Source organism: Castor canadensis, chromosome 12 (genome assembly GCF_047511655.1).
Source record: "Castor canadensis chromosome 12, mCasCan1.hap1v2, whole genome shotgun sequence".
In the NCBI taxonomy this organism is placed as follows: Eukaryota; Metazoa; Chordata; class Mammalia; order Rodentia; family Castoridae; genus Castor; species Castor canadensis.
This window is the reverse complement of record NC_133397.1, coordinates 127,810,049-127,831,749: the sequence shown is the minus strand read 5'-3', so window position 1 is coordinate 127,831,749 and position 21,701 is coordinate 127,810,049. Positions and strand designations below refer to the sequence as shown.

General features: G+C 51.3%; 1 protein-coding gene across 3 annotated transcripts in view; it reads right to left on the bottom strand.

Annotated features, from left to right (window-relative positions):
- The window catches only part of Cnn3 (calponin 3), a 35,280-nt gene that overhangs the window by 11,619 nt on the left and 1,960 nt on the right, over nucleotides 1-21,701 (bottom strand). Inside the window, exons 1-2 of one of the 3 annotated variants that reach the window (XR_012439988.1) lie at nucleotides 12,395-12,654; nucleotides 11,272-12,211 (exon numbers count right to left, since the gene is read on the bottom strand). Coding sequence is in view for 1 of the 3 variants with exons in the window: in XM_020163935.2 (XP_020019524.1) it covers nucleotides 11,272-11,328 (57 nt within the window). In the remaining 2 variants the exon portion in view is untranslated. Of the gene's footprint in view, nucleotides 1-11,271; nucleotides 12,212-12,394; nucleotides 12,655-21,701 lie in introns of those variants that run through there. The other 2 variants (XR_012439987.1, XM_020163935.2) reach the window with 2 other exon arrangements.

The window sequence follows — 21,701 nt, the reverse complement described above, 5'->3', positions numbered from 1 at the left end:
CACTTGCTGACAAGTGTCCTGATGTCTACTGCACGCCTGAGGGCCCGTGTCGCAGCTTGGAGGCAGGTTGGCCAGGATCGCTGACTTATGTTGAGGCAGGAGGCACTCACAGTGAGGTAGACCCTCCAGGCTTTGGCTTGCATCTGCTCTCACCGTTCTGTAATTAATGACTTGGAAACTATCAGGTGTCTCTAAAGAAACTGGGAATCAGAAAGACTGTATTACTCATGACACAAGTGAACTCCTGCCCCAAAGTTCTAGAACCGGCAGTGCAGTTCTCTGACTGAGTGCAGTAAGCTAGGAGACATCCCTGCCTGGAAGCACGAATGCTCCGTGGTCTTACAATTATACAATCCTTTCTTTGACAGCCCCACGAGGCAGGCAAGGAAATGACTACTTACAAAAAACAGGCGTGAAAGGCATAGGTGAGGTACAGAGCCTTAGGCAATTACCACCACTCTACCTTGCAGATATGACAACTAACCAAGGGTTAGAGCCCTTCCACAGGTGAGGACTCGTCTACTTCACTGGGTCCTTGCACTGATCACACCCGGGAAGTCAGAATCTACCCAGGTAGTTAAACCACATCTGTGTCACCACTGAGATCTGTTCTGATTCTAAAAGAAGACATGACTAACTTGGCTTTTTAGCAAGATCACACTGGATGTTGAAAGGACCAGGAAGATCACACACAGCGGGGCATGGCGCTACACACTTGTAATCCCAGTACCCAGGAGGCTGAGGTAGGGGGATCACTAGTTTGAGGCTGGCCTGGGCTATATACTGAGATCTTGCCTCAAAAAAAAAAAAAAAATCAGATAGAGCCTACTGTGAGAAACTGGCTAGCAAGGAGTGGTCCCCACGGACTTGGGAGTAGGAGGAACAGGCAAGATGAAGCTCATACAGAACAGGGAGAGATTAGGGATCCCACATGGGGGGCAGACCCTGGATAAATATGTATCCTTGGGTAAATACCTCCTGGAGAGATTTTCAAGGAAATGAAGGAAGCGCAGAGAGGACAGGCTGATTCCCCATGAGCACCCATGGACCGCAGGAAGAGAGACAACAGGCTGGGAAGCTGAGAGCTTTTGCTCCCAGAGCGGGGGGCCACCAGCTTGCATTTCAGAGACTGGCAGAGATGAGCAGAGGGAATCCTGGCTGAAGCCCCTCAGGCAAAGTAATGAAACCGGAGATGCTGCTGGAGTGATGGTGTGTGTACCATGGGGACACGCACTGGGCACCCCTGTATCTGCTGCCTCCAACACAGCCTCTGGGCCTGCACACGGCAGCATGGGGTTCGTCCTGGGGTGGGCGACAGCACAGCCTCTGGAGCCTTGGGATGGAACTCACACCTCGTCAGCAGAGAGAGGGTCTCACAGTCCTGCTGCCACTTGGGGAAGGCATGAAGTCACTTCACCACCATGGTCCTTTGCACTCATCCACACTGGCCTGAGGAAACCCTCCTCACTCCCGGGTCACTCAACAGTCATCCAAGGAACTCCATGTGCAGACCCAAAATGGAGCTCAAATGCTCAAAACGTCACAACACTCCCTGTGACTTCCTAAGGAGCTACTAGGGGGACAGGGTTGGGGGGCAGGTAAAAGGAGACCAGCGGCACTTCAGTGAGCCTTGCTTGGGTAACTCTGGATCAGACCATGAGACAGTGCCCTTTGCTTTCTGCAGGGGAGTTCATCCATGTGCGACAACACTTGACACAACCAACCACAGGCCCCAAACTCATCTGAAAGGTGGGCAGGGGCTGGCTGGTGAGATTTCACAGCGGTCTCACAAATACCTTACCTGTGCAAGACAGCACCTCTTCCCCACCCCCATCCCCGTGAAAATCAGAGAACATGAAGCTTCCATTAAGTAACAAGATGGAGTTCCCATTTCCTTTTTTAAAAAAATCATACTGTGCCTCATGAAATGCCATGGAAGGATATACGATGCTTTTTAAGACCTTAAGTAAAAGGCTTTTGATTCAATTTTCTTGGCTCAAATACCCATGTGCCACCAAATCCTGCACAAATGTTACCAAAGGCAGGTTGGGGCCAGGTGCAGCACTGCCCACCTGTAATCCCAGCTATTCAGAAGGCAGATTCAGGAGAACTGAGGCTGGAGGCCAGCTGGATAAAAATTCAGCAAGACTCCGTCTCGATTCCAGCTACTTGAGAGGCTAAGATGGGACTGCGTCTGAGAGCCGCCCGTGCAAAAATGCAAGGCCCTATCTGAAAAACAGCTCAAGCAAAAGAAGGGCTGTGTGCATGGCTCAAGAGGTACAGCACCTGCCTAGCAAGCACGAGGCCCTAAATTTAAATCCCAGTACTGTCAAAAAAAAAAAAACAACAAAAAAAGACAGGTTGCATGCACACTGGAATCCAAGCTTCTTACGCACGAGGACAAAGAAGTAAATAATCAATTACAAGAGTCACAGAGCTCTTTTTAAAAAAAGAAAGAAGTCAGTCAGCACACAGCCCCGTTGGCCAGTCCTGGGCTGAGGTCACAGGGCACACATGGACAGTACAGGCTGTGTTTTGCCCAACTGTGGTGTGAGGTGCGTGTGCGGGGGGGGGGGGGGGAGGAAGGAAGTTCCCCAAGCACCGTGTCTCCCATTAGGGTCAGTGTTGGGGGCCAGCCCAGCTGGCGGTCCCCTTCAGGCCAGGGCTCAGAAAGAAAGACGACAGGCTGCCAGGCCAGGCAGGACTCTCAGAGAAGCAGCCAGGGAATTCCACCCACCTGGCCAGGGCCACCTCTCCTGTCCCTGCTGCCTACCATTGCCATGGGGCCATGCTCCAGTATAACAAGGTGAGGGCAAAGTGACACTGCTGCCATCAGATGTCCTGTGTTTCCCTGGGCCTCGCCCTTCTTCCTCCCCTGCCACCCCCTTCCCTCTGCCATTCATTCCCCACCTACCCCGAGTCTGCCCCATCGCCCCATCCTGCCCAAAACAAGCCAGCTTGTGAGGCTGACCTGTTCCTCTGATGTTCTGCCTACCTCTCCATTTCCTCACCCAGTCCCTCCAAGCCCCTGGAGTTTGCTCTCAAAAGGTCACCAGGGACAGGCCTGTGTCCAGTTCCACCCAGGTCCCTGTAGCACTGCTTTCCTGAGCCCCCGCCCCCACCCCTCTGCCTCTGGTTAATGGAGGTTCCACCCGCTCCAGGCTCCACCTGTCTCCTCTGCCCTCCGGGGCCCCCATCCTGCCTGAGTCCTAGGCCAGGACTAAAATGGAGAGGCTGGTTCAAGACCCACCTCTCCACCATGCACCAAGTTTCCTCAGCTATAAACTGGAGGTCACTAATGGCACTGCTGTCACAGGGCCACAGGGAGAATCAAGGAGTCATTCACATAAGTTGTAAAACTCTGAATGTCAACATTATCCCCCTAGCTAGGCTTTGCCGGCCATTCCTGTCCAGATATGGAAGGCTTTCCGCCTTCAAATTCAACACAGGTGTCCAGTGGGCTGGGTTCCAGGAGATGCACCAACACCCTACAAACACCGAAACAACCAATGCTTCAGCCGCTTACCAAAATGGTATTCTGGGGTCCTGCAATATTTTCAGTCTGGTTGGTTGAACCCACACGCCTGCACCCCATGGAGATGGAGGGCTAACTGTGCATGAAACCCCATCTCACAGCCATCTTGATATGAGGTCACCTTGGTACTGCCCTAGCCTCCGACCCTGCCACCCCCTCCAGCCTGAACGTGGACCAGGCCACTCCCACACAGCCTGGGGTGCTTTAGACCCCCCCCACCCCGATTTCATGCCATCAGCGGAAGTATGAACTGACCTTTACAGAGCCGTCTGATAAAGTCTGGTGCACACGCTTGGGAGCAGCGCCATGCACTTCCCCACACACGCACCCTGAAGGGAACATGCTGTAGGGATGGAAGTCCAGTTTGAGAAATGGCTGCAACACTCAGCCCCGCAGTCGTGGGTGGAGGTGACCCACAGGGGACTAACACTTCCTTGCTCTTACATTTTCACACTGCTTCCATTCTTCACAATGATTTCACTCAGAAAATAAAGATTTCAAAACAAAGAGAAGACTCGTAGGCCAGGAAGGTGCAGAGAGGACTCGGTGTGGGGTCAGCAGGAGCTGGACCAGGTCTGGCTCCAAAGTGTAAGTCTGTTCCACGCCTGCCCATTCCTGACCCTCCCCAGTCTAGTGCAGACTCCTTTGTACCTACAGATGCTTAGGACAGGGACCAGGGAGGGGAAGCTGGGGCTGTGTGGCTGAACACACAGACCCTTTCAACTCTTGGACAAGTCAAGTGATGGTACATCCCAAGGTAGCAAGCCAGGTGCAGTGGGACACACCTGTAGTCCCTGCTACTCAGGAGGCAGAAGCAATGGAATACCCTCAACCCAGGAGTTAGAGGCCAGCCCTAACTCAAAAAACAAAACAAAAAAAAGTAAAGGAAAGAAAAAAGTGGCCCCTGATTCATGGTATCCCTGTGTCAAACTCATTCACAGGAACGAGTCGCCAGGGTTGAACAGCGAGCTCCAAGCCGCCCGGGGATCGGCAGTCTCCAGGGGCACAGCCAACATGGTTCAAAAGGTCATAAGACATTTGGCAGAGCTGGATGTGCTGGCTCACGCCTGTAATCCCAGCTATGCAGGAGGCAGAGATCAGGAGGATCATGGCTCAAGGCAGAAAGTTAGCAAGACCCCATCTCAATCAACAGGCCAGGCAGGGCTGGTATAGTGGCTCAAGCAGTAAGGGTGCCTGCCCAGCAAGCGTGAGACCCTGAGTTCAAACCCCCAGTGCCGCAGGTGGTGGTAAGCACCTATAATCCAAGCTCTGCAGGAGGCTTAGTTTGCCCTAGGCAAAAGCACAAGATCTTATCTGAAAAAAAATTAAAGCCAAAGGACTCGGGGCGTGGCTCCTAGGAGAGCACCTGCCAGCAAGCACAAGGTCCTGAGTTCAAACCCCAGAATCACCAAAAACCAAAACAGAACAAAAACAGCACAACAAAAACACAGACGTCTGACTGAGGCCGTCTTAACTCTTCCACACACGTTTGCAAGGTGTTGCGTGGCAGGCTCAGGAAAGTGAGCCCAGCAGACGGACAACAGAAAGGAAAGACACACCCACCGGCGTGTGACCAGGGCCAGGTGGGCAGGGGAGCTTTCAATAGGACATCCAGGATATGAAAAAAGGTGGGGAACCCAGGAGCAAGCGCACCCCCGGCTCCAGGGCAGCTCTGCCGGGGGCCGGGGTCCCCAGCAAGCCGGATGGGGCTCAGGAATAAGGCGTCTCTGCACTGGCTCAGACACTCTGTGACTGCTGCTACTCTTTCTGCATTCAAAGCAGAGTCCCTCCTCCCACTAACCACCAGCGCCAGACAAACTCGGCACACATGGCACTCATTACGTTCTCTCCCGTCTCCTCCCACGGGAAACCCAAGGAGAGGGAAAGGCTCCCCTGGTGGGGCCTGTGTGGCAGGGAGAGGGCTGAGAGTGGGGGTATGGATGACGCCAGGGTCCCCACATTCAAAGGGAAAGGGAAGCAGCCACCCACCCAGCCACTCAGCTGGGATGCCAGCCCAGGAAGTGACCATCCAGGCTTAGGTCTGGACTGCCTCGAGTGTCCTTCCAAGCCCAAGGACCTCTTTTCTGAAACCACACTTGTGTCCCTGGTCCTCTGACCGTCCCAGTCCTGGGCACAGGGCAGACCCTGACTCTTGCCTGACTTTTCATCAGAAAGCCTGGACAGTAAACGTGTCCAGTGACAAGCCAGCTGCAGAACACCCAGAGGCAAATACGTTTGCCAGTGGGCTGGGGAGGGGAACTAAGAAATGAAAGGCTGTCTTGTTTGAGAGAAGTCAACATCTTAGGAAGAAAATGCAGGAAACTCCTGGGCCCCAAGGAGGAGGGGCGGAGAGCCCAGGATGTCCTGGGAAACGCATCCCAGGCGGTCAGTTGGAGGAGCCTGAACAAGACCGCAAGGGCCAGTCCTATTCCTGACACAAAAGCGCAGAGCAGCACTGCTCAGTGTCCTGGTCCCCTTCAGCAGCACCCCCATACAGATCCCAACAGAGTCCCAAAGGAGGGAGAGTGTCAACCTCTAGAAGATGAAGCACCCTGGCGGGATACAGGACGGAGCCCAACAGCCCTGAAGGACCTTGGATGTCAGCTAGCAGGACCTCTTCCAGGTCGCATCGATCCATACCGTTCTGTTTTTGCAACATTTGCAGGCTATGTCTGTATTTCTTATTTCAGTCCCTGGTCTACCCCTGGCCCCCGGAAATCCTTAACAGAAATCTGAAATTACAGGAGAATGAGTATCAGGTAAGAGCCCATCTACACCTGGGATTGGGAGTTAAGGTGACTGCTCAGAATAATGTGGAACCTCCCAAAAATCCTAAGGGCAATGTACCCCCACTCCCGCCACCCTCACCACCTAGTGACACTGAGAAGACACAGACAGCATGCTCTCCTCCTGAGCACGAAGATAACAGACTGAGAAAGCAAAACCATACAACTGGGCTTTATTAAGTCACAGATAACGTTGATCATAGCTCACGATGTACCGTTAAGTGGGGTGGGGAGAAAAAAAAAAAACACTCAACAATCTTCATGTCCCAACCTGGAAGGGACAAGGCATGGGGGAGAGAGGCAGTCTGTTATCTCCGGCTGGTGGTAGCAGTGACAGTGTTTTCCCTGTCAACTCTATTGCGTAAACCTAAAAGAGCAGATAGAGGCAACCGAGCAAACTCTGCAAAGGGAGGAGCGCACATAGCGGCCCCCGTTAAAATTCCACAGTGACTGCGTGAGATAGCGCCACGGGGAGAGTCCTTGTGCCATTCCCTTGCCTATGTTATTATAACCCAAATTGGTTCATCGCCTCTATTTTTCTCCTACCTTAATCCCATTTTGGTGGTGATTTCAACAGGTTGAAAAATTCTATATAGAAAGCATGAAAATGGGAAAACGAGACCTGTTGAAACTATTCCAGGAATGGGTTAATGGGGGGAAAAGGAGAATGATGGAGGGGGTAAATTCAACCATGATATATTCTAAGCACTTCTGTAAATGTCACAATATGATAATTCAAAAATAATTAAAGTAATAAAACTCCAGAGTGAATCTGAGCCTTTGAAAGAGGACCTCAGCAAGGTCTACCTTCTTTATCTGTTTTGGTCACGGGGAGGGGAATGCAAGTAGACAAACCCCACAGTGACCAGTCCCAACCAGGAACAAAGACCCTGACCTGGCCCAGTGGCCAAGTCTCCGTGATTATCTGGGCGATCAAACGTTACACGAAGCCTGGCAGTGGGTGACTGCCACTTCTCACGGGGATCTAAGGAAGAACGAAGGCCAAACATGTTTCTTAAGAGATAACCCCCAAATCAGCTGTAAGGATGGAGTCGTCTTAGTGGTAAGTTTTCAACGTGATATTAACTGATAAACTGGTTAAGAAAAACAAGGTATAAAACCACAGGACCTTCAGAAACATCCTACCTGCACTAATGGACTCTACATAGACTGTGGGTTCATTTCCGAGGAAAAGCTATCCCTGATGGGTAAGTTCATTAAACCAACATATTTGCTGAGCAACAATTATCAGCCAAACTCTAAGACACAGCTCTTGAGATGCAGCCACCTGTGGGAAACAGAGGCAATAGGAAGCTTTTAAATAAAAATCGAATTCTGAACCTCAGTGTTTAAGAAAAGCCATCAAATCCTTTTGATGGTAATTTTGGCGCTCCGCCCAGGTATAATTCCTAGTGGAGTCACCTTGGCGTTCCTGTGATGGAGCACCCTGGAGGGCAGCTGTTTGTTCACAGGGTCACTCACTGGCTGCTATGACTTAATTTGGTGTTCGATAACTTAAATTTTCACTAATAGCCTTCCAAAGGGGCTGAGCTGCTGAGGAATGCCTCCTAACAAGACTCTGCAGGTGGCTCCCGCCCTCAGATCAGACATCCCTGGGCACAGAAGATGGGAGCACCTCCTCCCAAAGTGTTTCAGCTCCCTGCTACACCCCACATCCCAGTTCAGCTCCTCAGCTCTCCTGAGACCTGAGGCAGGTCCCCAAGGCACCTGCCTAAGTCCCTGGGGCACTGCCCTGCCTCCTCAGCTTACTGGAAACTTCCCTGGCTCCAACATTTCATTTAGAGCCAATTGTCAGGAAGTGCGTTTCCCGTGAGGACCTGTTAGATTTTTTTTTTTTTTTCATAGCTTATTAGGCACAGAGCTGTTTGTCTTTTCCTTTCAGTCCCCAAGATGCATTCAGAGCCTGGCTCAACCTGTAGGACACATGTGACACTGTATGGTCCATCTGACTTGGATGTAATTCTCTGCAGATTACAGTTATGGAGCGTTCTGCTGTTTTCACTTGTTTTTGAAAACACTGTTCACATTCCAGAGTGAAGGACTCGTGTTTTCACACTGGCTTCAACTTCTTGCTCTGTCACAAAGAGGAAGTTCATCAGTTCGGTCATATATTACCATCTCACCAAACAAATGTCTTCATTTGAAAGCTAGTCCCCTGAAGTTGCACTGATTGAAAGTACTGAAGACCAAAGGCTCCTTGATTCACCACTGAGCTGCCTTCCCAGCTGAACCATAAGATGAAAGGAAGGTTTATTCAAGTCCAACAGAGAGGCAGGGACACTAATTTTCTGTTGCTGAGAGTTAACAGCTGCATGGTCACTGAGTGACACAGCAGCCACAGCCCACAGTGCAGTAGGTTCATGTAGTACCTGTCGTCTCCTCCATTTCACAGATCAGGAAACCAGCAGAGGTGTTGAATAACTTGCCAGTATACATAAGGCAGTAATTGGCAGGGGGACTAGAACTCGTGTCTGCTGGACTCAAAGTCCGCTGTGCACTGCCACCCCAAGATGTTCATGCTTTTTCCACTTTGTTAAATGAGGTTTTAAGGAAACAAATCTGTGATGCATCAGGAAAAGCAAAGTGTCCAAAGCAAGTAATGTCAAAGGTCGTGTTCCCAGACATCTGTGCTTTTTTATTTTTCTTTTGGTGTTTGGGACAGGGTCTTGCTATGTGGCCCAGGCTGGCCTCAAACTCACAGTTCTCCTACCTGAGTGCTGGGATTACAGGTGTGTACCAGCATGCCCTGCCAGGTATCCACTCTTTATCCAACAGCCCTAAGCCCTCAGTCCACATGCAACATCTTAAAAACATGGATATTTGGTTTCCAGGCCCAAGCAGATTAGAACCAGCATTACAGAACCAACCAAATGTGAAGATGTGACAGGAGGACGCAAAAATAGAGGAGTCAGGGCAAAGACTTGCAGAGCAGGCCAAGTACCTCACTAAATTAAGACATGGCTGGTTGAGTGGGAATTTTTAGACTATTCCAACTTTGCCCTGCGACTGTGAGCGTCAGCCTCCCTTGAGTAAATGATGCTGGGTGACACCCACAGAGTCCCCCTCCCCCTACTGCACAGTGCTGCTGTGCCTTTAAGATCAAAAGACTTCCTATGAAAGGGGCCTGTAGAAAGGAAAGGACCACATAAATGGAAGGGGTCATTAACAAATGGGCTTGGTGCTTAGAGGGATAGTCCACAGACTTTACAACTAACTTTCCACAGGTTCTGAAAACTGAGGTTTGACCACTTAAAACATTTTCAATCGTAGTGATCTAGCAAGACTCCGTGCAGTTCCTTGGGTTCTCTCAGTTAGAAGTAGAAAAGGGACAGAAGCAGCTCTGTTAGCAAAAAGAAAGCTAGCTTGGATATTGACATCCAAGAAAAGTCAATCAGGACTGGAAGGCCAGCCAAAGTTACCAGTACTTCATTTCCAATGCAAAGGTAAAGAACTCAGGGGACTGTAATTAAGGTCATCTGCCAGGCCAGAGGAATCCCCCCGCCCCCCGCAACAGCTCCTACAGGCGGATCCCTGAAAGGCTGCCAAAGCCTGGTTCCTAAGTTTTCATTCGGTGAGATTTGTCCTCAGTCACACAGACCTCTCACTTTTCTGCCTCTTTAAAAAGGATTTAAGATACTGTTTCTAGAATGCCACACATTACAGAAGGCAGAAGACTAACGATTAAGATTTTTGAGACCCAGACTAAAGTCTCTTACTCCTTGCTCCAAAGATTGCTGGAAATCTATAGCTAAATTAGGCTGTGACGCACAGGCAGGGGGCGGGGGGGGGGGGTCCACAGCTCTCCCCTGGGCGTGACAAGGGTGGCCTTGGTACCCGTGTGTAAGTCACTTCACCGAGGATACCCGCCCCCTTCCCCCGGGACCTCAGCAGCTCTGATCGGGCCGGTCCCTTGGGCCAGCCGTGGGACGCGCGGTGGCAGTGGCCAGGCCGCGGCCCCGGGAGGTGGATGGGAATGGAAGCGCAGCGGCCCTCCTTTGTGGCGCTTTGGCCGGAACAGCAGAAAGGAGACAATGCGCGGTCTGTGCGCCGTTCCGCGCCGATTGGCTGCTCGCTCCCCCCAGAAACCCCTGATGTCATGGGCTTGGAATGCAGGCAGGGAGGAAGGAAGGAGCGGATTTGGGGAGGGGGACGCCTCTCATCTCTTTCCCAGGCCAAAAGTCCGGAACATAAACCCGACGCATTCTTCTGAGCAGTGGCCAAGCTGCGCGTCACCAAATTCCAATCACTCCAAAATGCCACCCGCCTCGGCAAATAAACCCTCAACAAAAGCAACCCACGAAGGCACGTCTCGGGACCGTGACAGTCGAAGGGACCCCCAAACTTCACTCAAGTCTCAACTCTGCAGCAGACGCCCCTCCCAAAGCGGGGCGCTCAGGCTTTGTCTCGGATTCCTGCCTGAGCACGGCGCACGGGCTCCCGCCGCTCCGGGGTTGCGGGGGTCCATCGGCGGGACACTCAGTCTCGGTCCCCAGGAGGAGCCGAGGAACAATGAGGGCCGGGTTTGGCCACGCAGCCTGCACAGCCGATGGGGGAGGGGACGCGAGGTCCGAACGCAGCCTGGCCGGGCGACGGCCCCTGCTCCCGGGGTCCCTGGTCCCCCAAAGGGCGAAAGACCATGCAGAGAGCCCCCTTCCCGGAGGGACGCGCCCTACAGCCACCGAGGGCCCTGCGGCCCGGGGGCGGCCGCTGCGGGACTCCAGGCGGCGGGACAAAGCCAGGACAGCGACTGGGAGCTGAGCCGGGCCCCGGGACGCGACGGGAACACACGGCAACTATACAAGCCGCCTCGATGTCCCCTCTCGGCGACGCCAGCAAGCCAGGGCGCGCGGCGCGAAGCGTGGCCAGCGCCCTGGCCAGCGCCCCGCAGCCTCGCGCGCAGGGAACCCCCGTCCCCCCGACCCGGCGTACCTTGTTCTTGACCTCGGCCGAGAGCCCATAGGACGGGCCCTTGTTGAAGTGGGTCATGGTGGCCCGGGAGGAAGCTGAGCTGGGGTCGTTGACTCGCACTGGGCTTCCCCGCTCCTGGTCCGGTTCGAGGTGGGGTGGGAGGGCTGCGCGGGAGATGCTCCGAGCTCGCTCCCTTGCGCGGCGAGGGGCTGCGCAGGAGTCGCGGGCGGTGGCTCGCAGACTCGGTGGCTTGGGTCCCGCGGGGCCTCGGGGGTCCGCTGCGGAGTCGCGCTGGCCGTCTCGCTCGCCACCCGCTCCGCTCCGCGGCTCCGCACCGACTGCCCCCGCCTGGTCCCCGGGGACTTCGGGATTGGCTGGCGCGCCCGACCAATAGCGGGCCTCCTCCTCCCGCCGCTCTGGGCGCCTCAGCCAATGGCAGCGCGAAGGGCACGGCCCCGCCCCTTGTGATCTCCCGCTCCGCCCCTCGTGGGTCCCGGCCCCGCCCCGGCGCCTGGGGCCGCCCGAGGTTCGCTTCAACTTCCAGGCATCCGCAAGGGCTCGGGGCCCGCGGAGGGGACAGGACGGCCATCGAGCCGACTCGCCGCCGACCGCCTGTTCCCGGCTGGGGACCCGGGCGGCCCGGGGAGGGAAGCACCAAGAGCAGCCCCAAAAAGGGAGGCCCGACACCTGCACGCCCCTCCCCTCCAGCCCGCACACCTGTTGCGCCGCCCTGCACGCCGGTCTTGGCCAGGGCCAGCTCTCTCTCTAAAGTCCGAACGCACAGGCCGAGGGACATGCCTGGGGCGGCCCCCTTCCTCGGCTGCATTGGCACCAGCTGCTCGTGGATCTGCGCCTTCTCCCGGAATTCTGCTGGTCCAAAAGTCCGGCTGACTGTTGCTCCGCCTGGGTTTCGTTGGTCGCTTGTTTTTTTTAAATCCGGGACATCTTTGAATGTGGAGTCCTATATACAGAAAGAAGGATCCTTTAAAACAGAAGCGGCCTCCATTCTCCCGTGGTCCCGTTTCCTGCCTTTGCCTTCCTTTTCTTTTTTCCTGATCTGGATGTCAAATTTTTACAGAGACAAAGCCCCTCACCTGCCTGTGCTCAATGGGAGTGTGTGTGCTATGAATACCCCTTTACTCACCCCAGACCTCTACCCGGTACACTTTCAAATCTTTCTCAGCGTGAGAAAGCTGACATCCTGGCCCAGGGGGCCACCTCCAAAGCCTCGCCCCTGGCCGTCGCTTGCAGGTGCACACCTAGAGCAGGTTTTGATCCCCTGAACCCCAATATGAGAGCTCAGATTCCCAAATACAAGCTGATGTGCGCTGGAGATCCCAGAACCAGATGTGGCAGCCTCCTTGTCCAGAGGAGCCCAAATATCTGGCCATGGCTGGACCATTCTGGATGAGAAATAAACAAAGCAGCTGGGACGGGAAGTGCACAGAAGCGCTGTTAACTTTGCAAGAATGTCCCCCACTCTGGGAGGTAGTGCTTGTGCAGAGGGGGAGGGGCTCGCAGCGAGGAAAGTGAGATGGTTTGTAAATGTAATTGATGTGCTAATTAGTCCATAAGTAATGCGGGTAATTAGGGCATTCTTCCCAGCCAAAGACCCACTACTAGGAGAGCAGGCAGTTGGGGCTGTTTTTCCAGTTGTGTGACAGTGGCTGTGTGTCACCCACAAGACCTCACCTGCTTTCCTTTAGAACCAATAAGCGTGACAAACAGTGACCAGGTTTGAAGTAGAAATCACACAGCCCAGTGGGTAAATCCTTCCTGAGGCAGTCTAAGCTTCACAGCCCCGTCTGTCAGAGTGGGGATTGAAACCAAGGCCAAAGTCAGTGTCAGCCACTTACTACTGTTTGTGAAAGAGTCAATTTTGTCATGGAAAGTGAGTTTTATTGTATGCACGAGTGAGGAGCACAGTTTCTGGCCAGGATGGTGACAGGCTGAAATGGATTTAAGGCACTTGCAGCGCTGTGGTTTAAAATGAACTTTACACTTGCTACATTTGTGTGGTCAACTATTATCCTCCCCAAGACTGTGAAGCTGTTTCTGACATTGCCACTAAACCTCGCAACCTAAACAATTGTTGATTCTACTGGGGCCCGGCAGTGGTTATTTTGGTGTTGGGGTCTCAAAAACTATTTACCTAGGCTAGCCTCGAACCTCAATCCTCCCAATCTCAGCCTCCCAAGTAGCCAGGATTACAGCGTGAGTCTTTAGGTGATCGTCATCAAGATAAATTCAGAAAAGCTTGGCCGGGTTCCAACAAGACAGTGTGCTCCAGGGTGTGTCCCAATAATCTTAAGTGTTTTCACTGGAAGTTTCTTTTAATATGGAAAACATTTTGAATTGAAATACAAACTCTTAAATACTTGGACTCTACTTTCCCAAATTCCCGTTAATTAAAAACGGCTGTTGATGAGCTGTAAGAATTGTTTCACAGATGCAAATCTGTGGGTTGTGTTGTCACATCCCCTGCCACCAGGACAATAGTAACAATTGCTTTGGGACTGGCACTAGCTTAACCGAAATACCTGAGACTTGATACTTTATGAAGAGCAGAGGTTTATTCACCCCACACTCGGGAGGCTGGGAAGTCCAGAAGCAGGAGGCTTCTTGCTGCATCACCACATGGCAGTCAGAGCAGGTGCACCAGCCGGGTCTCCACTCCACCCGATCAAGCCACTAATACCATTGTGGGGGCCCCATCTTCATGACCTCATTGATCACCTCCCAGCGCCCTGCCTCCAAACACTAATAACGCTGATTTGGAGTGAAGTTTCTAACGCATCAACTTTTGAGGAACACATTCGAACTGTGCCATCCTGTAAACACAGTGTCAGAGAATCACGAAGAACCACAAAGGAGCCCGTGGGTTACATTAAAGGCAGAGGAAACCCTAGACGGCTCAGAACCAGAAGTATCTAAAGCTGGTACTGTGTGCTGAGCGCTACGGGTAGTGAGATCACAGTCGTTTATCACTGGTAGAGGAACACCTTTGAGTGAAAGAGGTGCTATGAAAAGTATCATATTTAAGCCAGGCATGATGTCGAATGCCTGTAATCCCAGCACATGGGAGCCTACGGCGGGAGGATCACAAGTTCGAGGCCAACCTGAGCTACATAATGGGCCCTTATCTTGAAACAAAACAACACCACAAATACTGCCTTTGGTCTCAGAGTCCTGATAGATCTCCCTCACTTTTACTCTCAAGTGTCCTGTCCAGATGACAACTTGCAGTCTCCCCTCTTACAGGCATCGCTCCTGACCCTGTGATAACCTCTGCCCATGTCACACTCAGAAACTAAGTGAAGAGGGATGCATGACCTGGCCAAACTCAGATGATTAATACACAGCAGAACTGGATGTGAAACCTGGTTTGGTAGAGGACGATTTCTCAAAAACCGACTTATCCCTGGAAAATCTGAAATCACTTTTTGAAGGGAACGTCTTATGGAAAATATTAGAACATACTCCTGTCTTTGTTGCTGTTTTCCTGTAATGACAGCTTTGCGTGGGGCTTGATCGCTTGTGGTTACTCATCTTCACGTGACATCAATTTTCCTGAAAGCAGGCAGGTGAAAGGGGTGCACGGGGCTTCCATGCCGGCCACTAGGAAGCTCCAGGGCTCAGCTACAGGGAGATGAGGTCACTCCTGCAGGGCACGTTCACCCCTTCCCCTGCATTTTCTCCTTCTGGGGAGTGCTCACCACCGACTCCAGCTGACACTGTGTGTACCCTGGTCCCTTAATCCCTTTGGATCTGGCCCAAGACCCCCAAGGAAAGAACCCAACCCTGTACGTACTGTACAGTGTGTATTCCCATGTATGCAAACTGTGATAAAATTTGATCTATAAATTAGGCACAGTAAGAGACTAACTGCAGCTAGGAATAAAATAGAACATGCCATGATAAAAGTTATGGGAATGTGGTATCAATCTGTCTGTCTGTCCTCCATCTATCAGTCATCCGTCCATCACCCGTCTTCTGTACCCATCCTTCCTCTTCTCGTGATGACGTGAGGTGATACTTCAGCTCGTTTCCAGCTCTTCCTTGGCATATCCACATTGCTACATCACTGCTCTTGCACTCTGGGGCCGTGATTGAGTAAAATGAGGGTTGCACAAACACAAGCATGCAATCAAGACAGCTGCTAAATGACTACTGGACATGTAGCATATTTGGGCAGGTCCATGGCAGAAGGGTGACTCACCCTGGGAGCAGACAGTGTGAGAGATCACCATGCTACTCACATAGTGTGCTACTTAAAGCCTTTGAATTATTTCGGGAATTTTCCATTTACCATTTCTGATCGTGGTTTGCCAAGGCAAAGGGAAACGTCAACGAGGGGGTCTGCTATGTGCCCCCCACACGCCACCTTTCCCAGAGAGTCAGCGTGTGGCTGACTTGTCAGCAGGATCACCCTGAACCCCAGTTACCAAACAGACCCAAGAGTTCTACACAATGAACGGATAAGGACAATGAATGTCCAACCCGAAGTAATGACGTCAACCCCACTTAGTCACAAAGACTCCGTGGGTTCACGTGGCAGCAAGGTAGTACAGCTGACTCCAACATGACAGATTCAGGACTCTGTCCAAGACGTCACCAGCCTGTGTGTCTCCACACAACGGTCTCGCTCTTGGTGAGAAGCTCACCAACAGAGGGGCCAAGGTCACACCCTGATCAGCACTTCCAGCAAAAGCCCCACAGGGAGGATGGCAGTGGAGGGTATGGGTCTGTGCCTGGTGTGCAGGTGAGCAGGTGCCTCCCCCACCCCACCGCCAAGCACCACAGGGGCTTGGAGAGGAAGACACAGGGCCCCAAGGAAAGGAGAGAGGCTGGCCAGGAAAGGAGACGGTGCCATGGGGCACCTTCCCCTCCAGGTCCACCTTAGCAGGTCCCTCACATCCATGAGCCTCTTCGGAGTCCTGCACTTGGTCTTTAAGCCATTCTTTCCATCCTTTTTCTCAATGAAGTCCCCTAAATTTTAGAAGCTATGGGCCCCCCAAATCTGGAGTTACCTAGATAGGGGGAATCATCCAAAATGTCCACCTCCCCCTTTCTTACAACCAATCAGGCACCGGCTTCTTGTCACTAGTGTAAGTATGGGGCCTGGTCAAGGTTCTTTGTAGCCACAGAATAGCACCCCAGGAGCCTTCCCTTCCCAGATGCATCGCCAAAACCAAAGACACTGGATAACCTGTGTGTTCTGCAAAAAAATTAAAAGAACTGTGGTGAGACCCAGAAACCCTACCTCTGGATGTTCCCAAAATAACTGAAAGCAGGGCCACAGAGAGATTTGTCTTTGCTGAGTGGCATAAGTCACAGCAGCCGGAAGACAGAAGCAACCGGGTCTGCTGATGGTGAAAGGGTAGAACTGAGGGATTCACACCAGCGTGGCATATTACTCAGCCTTGAAAAGGAAGGAAATTCTGAGACCTGCTGCAACATGGATGAACTCTGAGGACATTACGTTAACAGGAAGAAGCGGCCACAAGGGATCGATGTACTAAACCACACACTGCTCCAAGTACGCCAGGACTCACTCAGGGGTACAGAGCTTCAGTTTTATAAGATGAATGGTTTACTGATGGACACCCTGGTGAAGCTCAGCCATGTGGTGCACTTGACACCGCCTTCCCTGGGCACTTTTGAATGGTTCTGATGGCAATTAAAAAAATCAGGCAGCGGGGGCAGTGTGGATCAATGGTGGAGTGCTTGCCTAGCCTGGTGAAGTCCCAGTTCAATCCCCAGTACTAACCAACAACAAAACAAAAAGGCAGAAGGCGTGGTTCAAGTGCCTAGTAAGCATGAGGCCCTGAGTTCAAATCCCATTACCAAAAATTGAACAAACAAAAACTATCCCAAACCAAAGCAAACACCCACCGTCACTGACACTTCAGTGGCTTTTCTAATACCCATGTGATCTTGGTGTCCCTTACAGGACAGTCTGAACCCAAGCTGTTCAGCTCTGATGACTGCTGCAAGGAGGAGTTTAGGAACCACGTTTGCAAAGTGCTTAATTAAGTAGCACTGCCTGGCGCAGGGCAGCTGTTCGGTAACTGGATGTCACCACCCATGTTATCATTAGTGTCATCTGCCCTGTCCCTGTCTGTTCAACCCCATCTGCAATTCCAGAGGCAGCTCAGCCTGCTCCGTGCTGTTTCACACTGTGCCTCAGCACAGGGCGTTTCTGTTTCTGTTATTGTTGTCCTCTGAAATGCTCCCTCTCCCAGAAGCTGTCCCTGTCCTGGGCTCACAGACGGGCAATAGATTTGGTCACTGCCTGTCCCCTGGGTCCTGTCTGCCATGTGAGCATTTCTGTGGCTGCCCCAGACCCCATGAGAGTGATCTGATGATCCATGAGGACTATGGCAAGCATTTTTCAGACATTTTTGCAAGTCTTAATCAATCCTCAAAGCAACAGCTATCAGGACATATTATTCTCCTCATTTTTTCAGATGGAAGAAGCAGAGGCTCAGAGAGCTTCGTAGCTTGTTTAAGGTCACACAGCAGTGAGAGCAGAACCAGAAGGTAGCATTTTCTTTCCTGCTGCTGAACATGTTTTCTTGCCACACTGTGTTGTCCTTATCACCCGCAGTTTACTCAGGGAGACGATGGAAAGACAACAGAACCATGAGAGCTAAATTCCGCATTACTCACATTTGGAGGAAAAGAAAAAGTAAAACCACAAAGAAGTCCAAAGAAGCCATGAAAATGAGCCCAGAAACCAAGAAGAAGGTTTTAAGGGAGAAGGAAGAGCCGCACGAGGGGAATGAAGACAGAAGTAAAGACAGCTTAGTGTCCAGAGCTGTCTGTCCCTCTGGTGAGAAGCCTCGAGCCACAGAGCCAGCAGGGATGAGCGATTGCATAAGAGCGAAGAGTTGGTGAAGAGTTGGGGCGGGTGGTCTAGGAACCCGTCCATGGTGCAAGGAAGGGAGAAGGGGGCCTCCGTGTCCCTCCGAAGGCAACTGGGTTGGGACAACAGAGAGGAGAATCCCCAGGATCCTGCAGGAAGGAAGGGACAGGGGAGAAGGGAGGGACAGCCATGGTGCCCAGGGCCTGCAGGGACCAAGGACTAGCAGCTTGGGAGAGCACAGGACAGGCCACTGTCCCCTCACCCCCCTCCTGCCACTCTTTCTCTTGTTCTGTTTCCTTCCTCCACCCCTTCTGGTTCTCATCCATCCAGCCATTCGCATCCTCTCACTCTGCTCTTCTCACTGTTTTATTTCATTTATTTTGACACAGGCTCTCACTATGTGGCCCAGGATGAGCTGAAACTTGTAGTCCTCCTGCCCCAGCCTCTTGAGGGCCGGGATTACAGGCCTGTACCATCAGGCTCTGCCACTCGTCTCCCCTCTCCCCTCTCCCCTCTCCTCCCCTCTCCACTCTCTTTTATCTTGCCTCATTCCTCCTTGAACCAACTGGTAATCCCCACTCATTTTATCTGTTGTTATCCAGGATCACAGAAACTGCTGACTATTTAGGTTTGGTGTCAACAATGCAACGAAAAGCTTGTGCATCTGCTCTCCACTTCCCCAGCCCAGAAAGCGAGTCTAGCAAGAGGAAGAGGCCCATCAGGCTGTGTTGTCTGGGGTGTAAAACCTCCATGAGACTTTGATGCAATGACATGTGTGTGCTGTGTGTGTGTTGTGTCTGTGTGTGTGCTTTGTGTGTCTATGTGCATGTGCGTGTGTGTGTGTGTGAGTGCATTGTTTTTGATGAGGATAGCACTGCTGTTATTGGTTCTCAAAGAGAAGGCTGATCAGGAAGTCTTGGCCCAGTGCCCGTGACCCCTCTCCATACAGTCACTCAGTTTCAGCTTCTTTGCAGTAATTGATGTTCTTGATTCTGATAAGGACAAAGCTGGAAAGCCTGTGTTTGCAGGGAGCCGGGTTAACATGAAAAATCTCGGCTCAGCAAACTTTTTGAAGTCCTAACTGACTCACATTCCACTGTCACGTTCCAACCTTCTTTGCTGCTTACCAAAACCCTCAGATAATTTGATTTAAGATGGTATCAGAATACTAATGCAGCTTAATTCTCTCATAAACTTGTTTACTCTGAAATGTGCAGGCCGGAATTCCCCACGAAAGGGAGTTCCTTTAGCTCTGTCCTGACAAAGGTCCAGATTGCACTCAAGGTTGCTTAGCACCTGTTTCTTAAAATAAATATGTTTGGTCTAATCCCCAACACTTAAGGAAAAAAGTATTTTCCTTTTGGTAACAAAGATGCTTGGAAAACAGGCATTTCATTCCACGGTGTTCAAAGCATTAATCCAGTAAGGGGGAGAGTCAGTTTTAACTGTACTTCTCATTAGATCATAAACTCCAGGAGGGGAACCATTCTGTGCAGCATGGTTTCCGGTAGACTTTACAGACAGTACTTACTCGGTAAATACTTATTTTGTTAAAGTAATTAATTGGAAGGTAGCAGCTGTGCTAAGTGGTAGAAGTGCTTGCCTAGCAGGTGCAAGGACCAGGTTGCATCCCCAGCAAAGAATAAGAATAATGAAAATAAAAAATTGGGAGGCCATTGAAACCCAGCTCAATGTGAGCGACAAGCAAGCTTAACCAATCCAAAACTGTCAGCTCACCTCTAACTACAGACTTTCCAGTTCAACCAATCAGATGTCAGAGATTTTCTTCTCCTAACTTCAGCAAACACCTTACCAAATATCCCCTCATTCCCTCTTCGTGCAGCACTGACCTGCTCTGGTCTGGTGCCACTCAAATAAACTCTTACAAGTTTATGGTTTAACACCTAAGTTTATGGTTTAAGAATCTCAGAAGTGAACATGGAGAACAAGCCGTTCACAGAATGCAGTAGATCTTTAGTCACCTCATCTGGGTAACTCTATCTCCTTCAATTGATTCAGTGACTTCTTGTTCAGTACCATCCCTCCACTAGACTCTTGTGGGGCCTAAGAACACATGTTAAACGTTAAGATGCTTCTTTAAGAACTTTCAGTCTAGTGGGGGGGCAGGGCACAGGCCAAAACCCAGCAAGGAAGATTACTTCATATAGCCAAGAGCAATCGATGCTGGAGGGAGGGAGGCCTGGGGACAAATGGAAGTTCAAGTGGAGGTGAATGTTGAGGAGAGAAGGGAAAATGTGTCCCTGGCAGAGGAAAATGTATTGGGAGAGGAGCTTGAAACAGAGAGCCAGAGAGAAGGAGCTGGAGGCATTGAGCCAGACGTAGAAGTGTGAAGTCGGAGGGGTAGGCAGAGACCAGATCAAGAGGGCTTTTGAAGGCTGGGTGGGTTTGGCCTTGAAGGAGTAATGCCAAGGTCTGCAGGTGTTTTGATGCCAAAGGTTCGTGTGCTCGAGGCCTGGTTTCTGGCGTGATGGGGTCGAGGTGGTGAAAACAAACAGAGATGGGGCCTACTGGAAGGCTAGGTCATCAGGTCACTGCCCTCAGAAGACCACATGGTCTTCTCAGGACACTAGTTAGTTCCCATGGAGCAGGACTGGCCCTCCCTGGCCTCTGACTTCCCATCTCATCCATGATCTGCTCTTCTTGCATGTGCTGTGCTGATGATGCTGTCCGCCATGTTGTAACCCAGCCCACGGGGCCCTCACCAGTGGCTGGACCAATGGGGCTACAGAATGTGGGATTTTCAGCATCTAAAACTGTGAGCTAAAGAAACCTCTTTCCTTTAGAAAGTACCCAGTCTTCGGTATTTTGTTCTTAAAACAGAAAAAGGACCTATTCCAGTTAGCAATGAGGATCTGAGGTCCTGAAAAAAATCCACTGTGCTTGTGTCTGAATTCAAGAAAGATTAAAATAGCCCGGATTAGTTAAGTATTGAGGTGATTTTAAAGTGGAAGGCTGAGTGGTGTGTCTGATAACTCATCTAAAAAAAGTAAAAGTGGGCAGACATGCCCACTTCCATTCTGTCTGTTTGAATAAGCACTTCCTGTACCGTAGACCTGTTCAACTGACAGCTTATGTTAGAGGGGATGTGGCCAACATAATCGGAAAGAATTTTCTACTCCCTTTTGTGTTTAGACCTGGCGGCAACACTGGTTTCCATTTCTTTCTCCAACTTAGCATTTTTAATTGCTTGGATCATGATCAGGAATTAAAAAACTATTTTGGCCTTGCCTAAGTTTCCCCCTGCCCAGATAAAAAGTTTTCAAGGTAACTGCTTTGTAATCTTACTTGAATGCTCTTTCTTCTCAACTAGAAAAGGTAGGGCTATGGTTTAGAGGTGTTATTCAAATGCTGCCCCCAAATCTATTTCAGCTGCTAAAAATCTGCCTTTGAATTGCTTGGGCTTGCTGCTGTCTTACTGGGGCTGCTAGGGTCTGACTGCATCTCCCCAAAGTTCATCTTAAAACTCATTAGGCGTTTATTAGGCGACAAGGGTGCCTCCTTGAGAATGGGATTGGGGCCACGACTGGTGAGGTTTCACACAGCATGGGTTCACCTTGAAGCA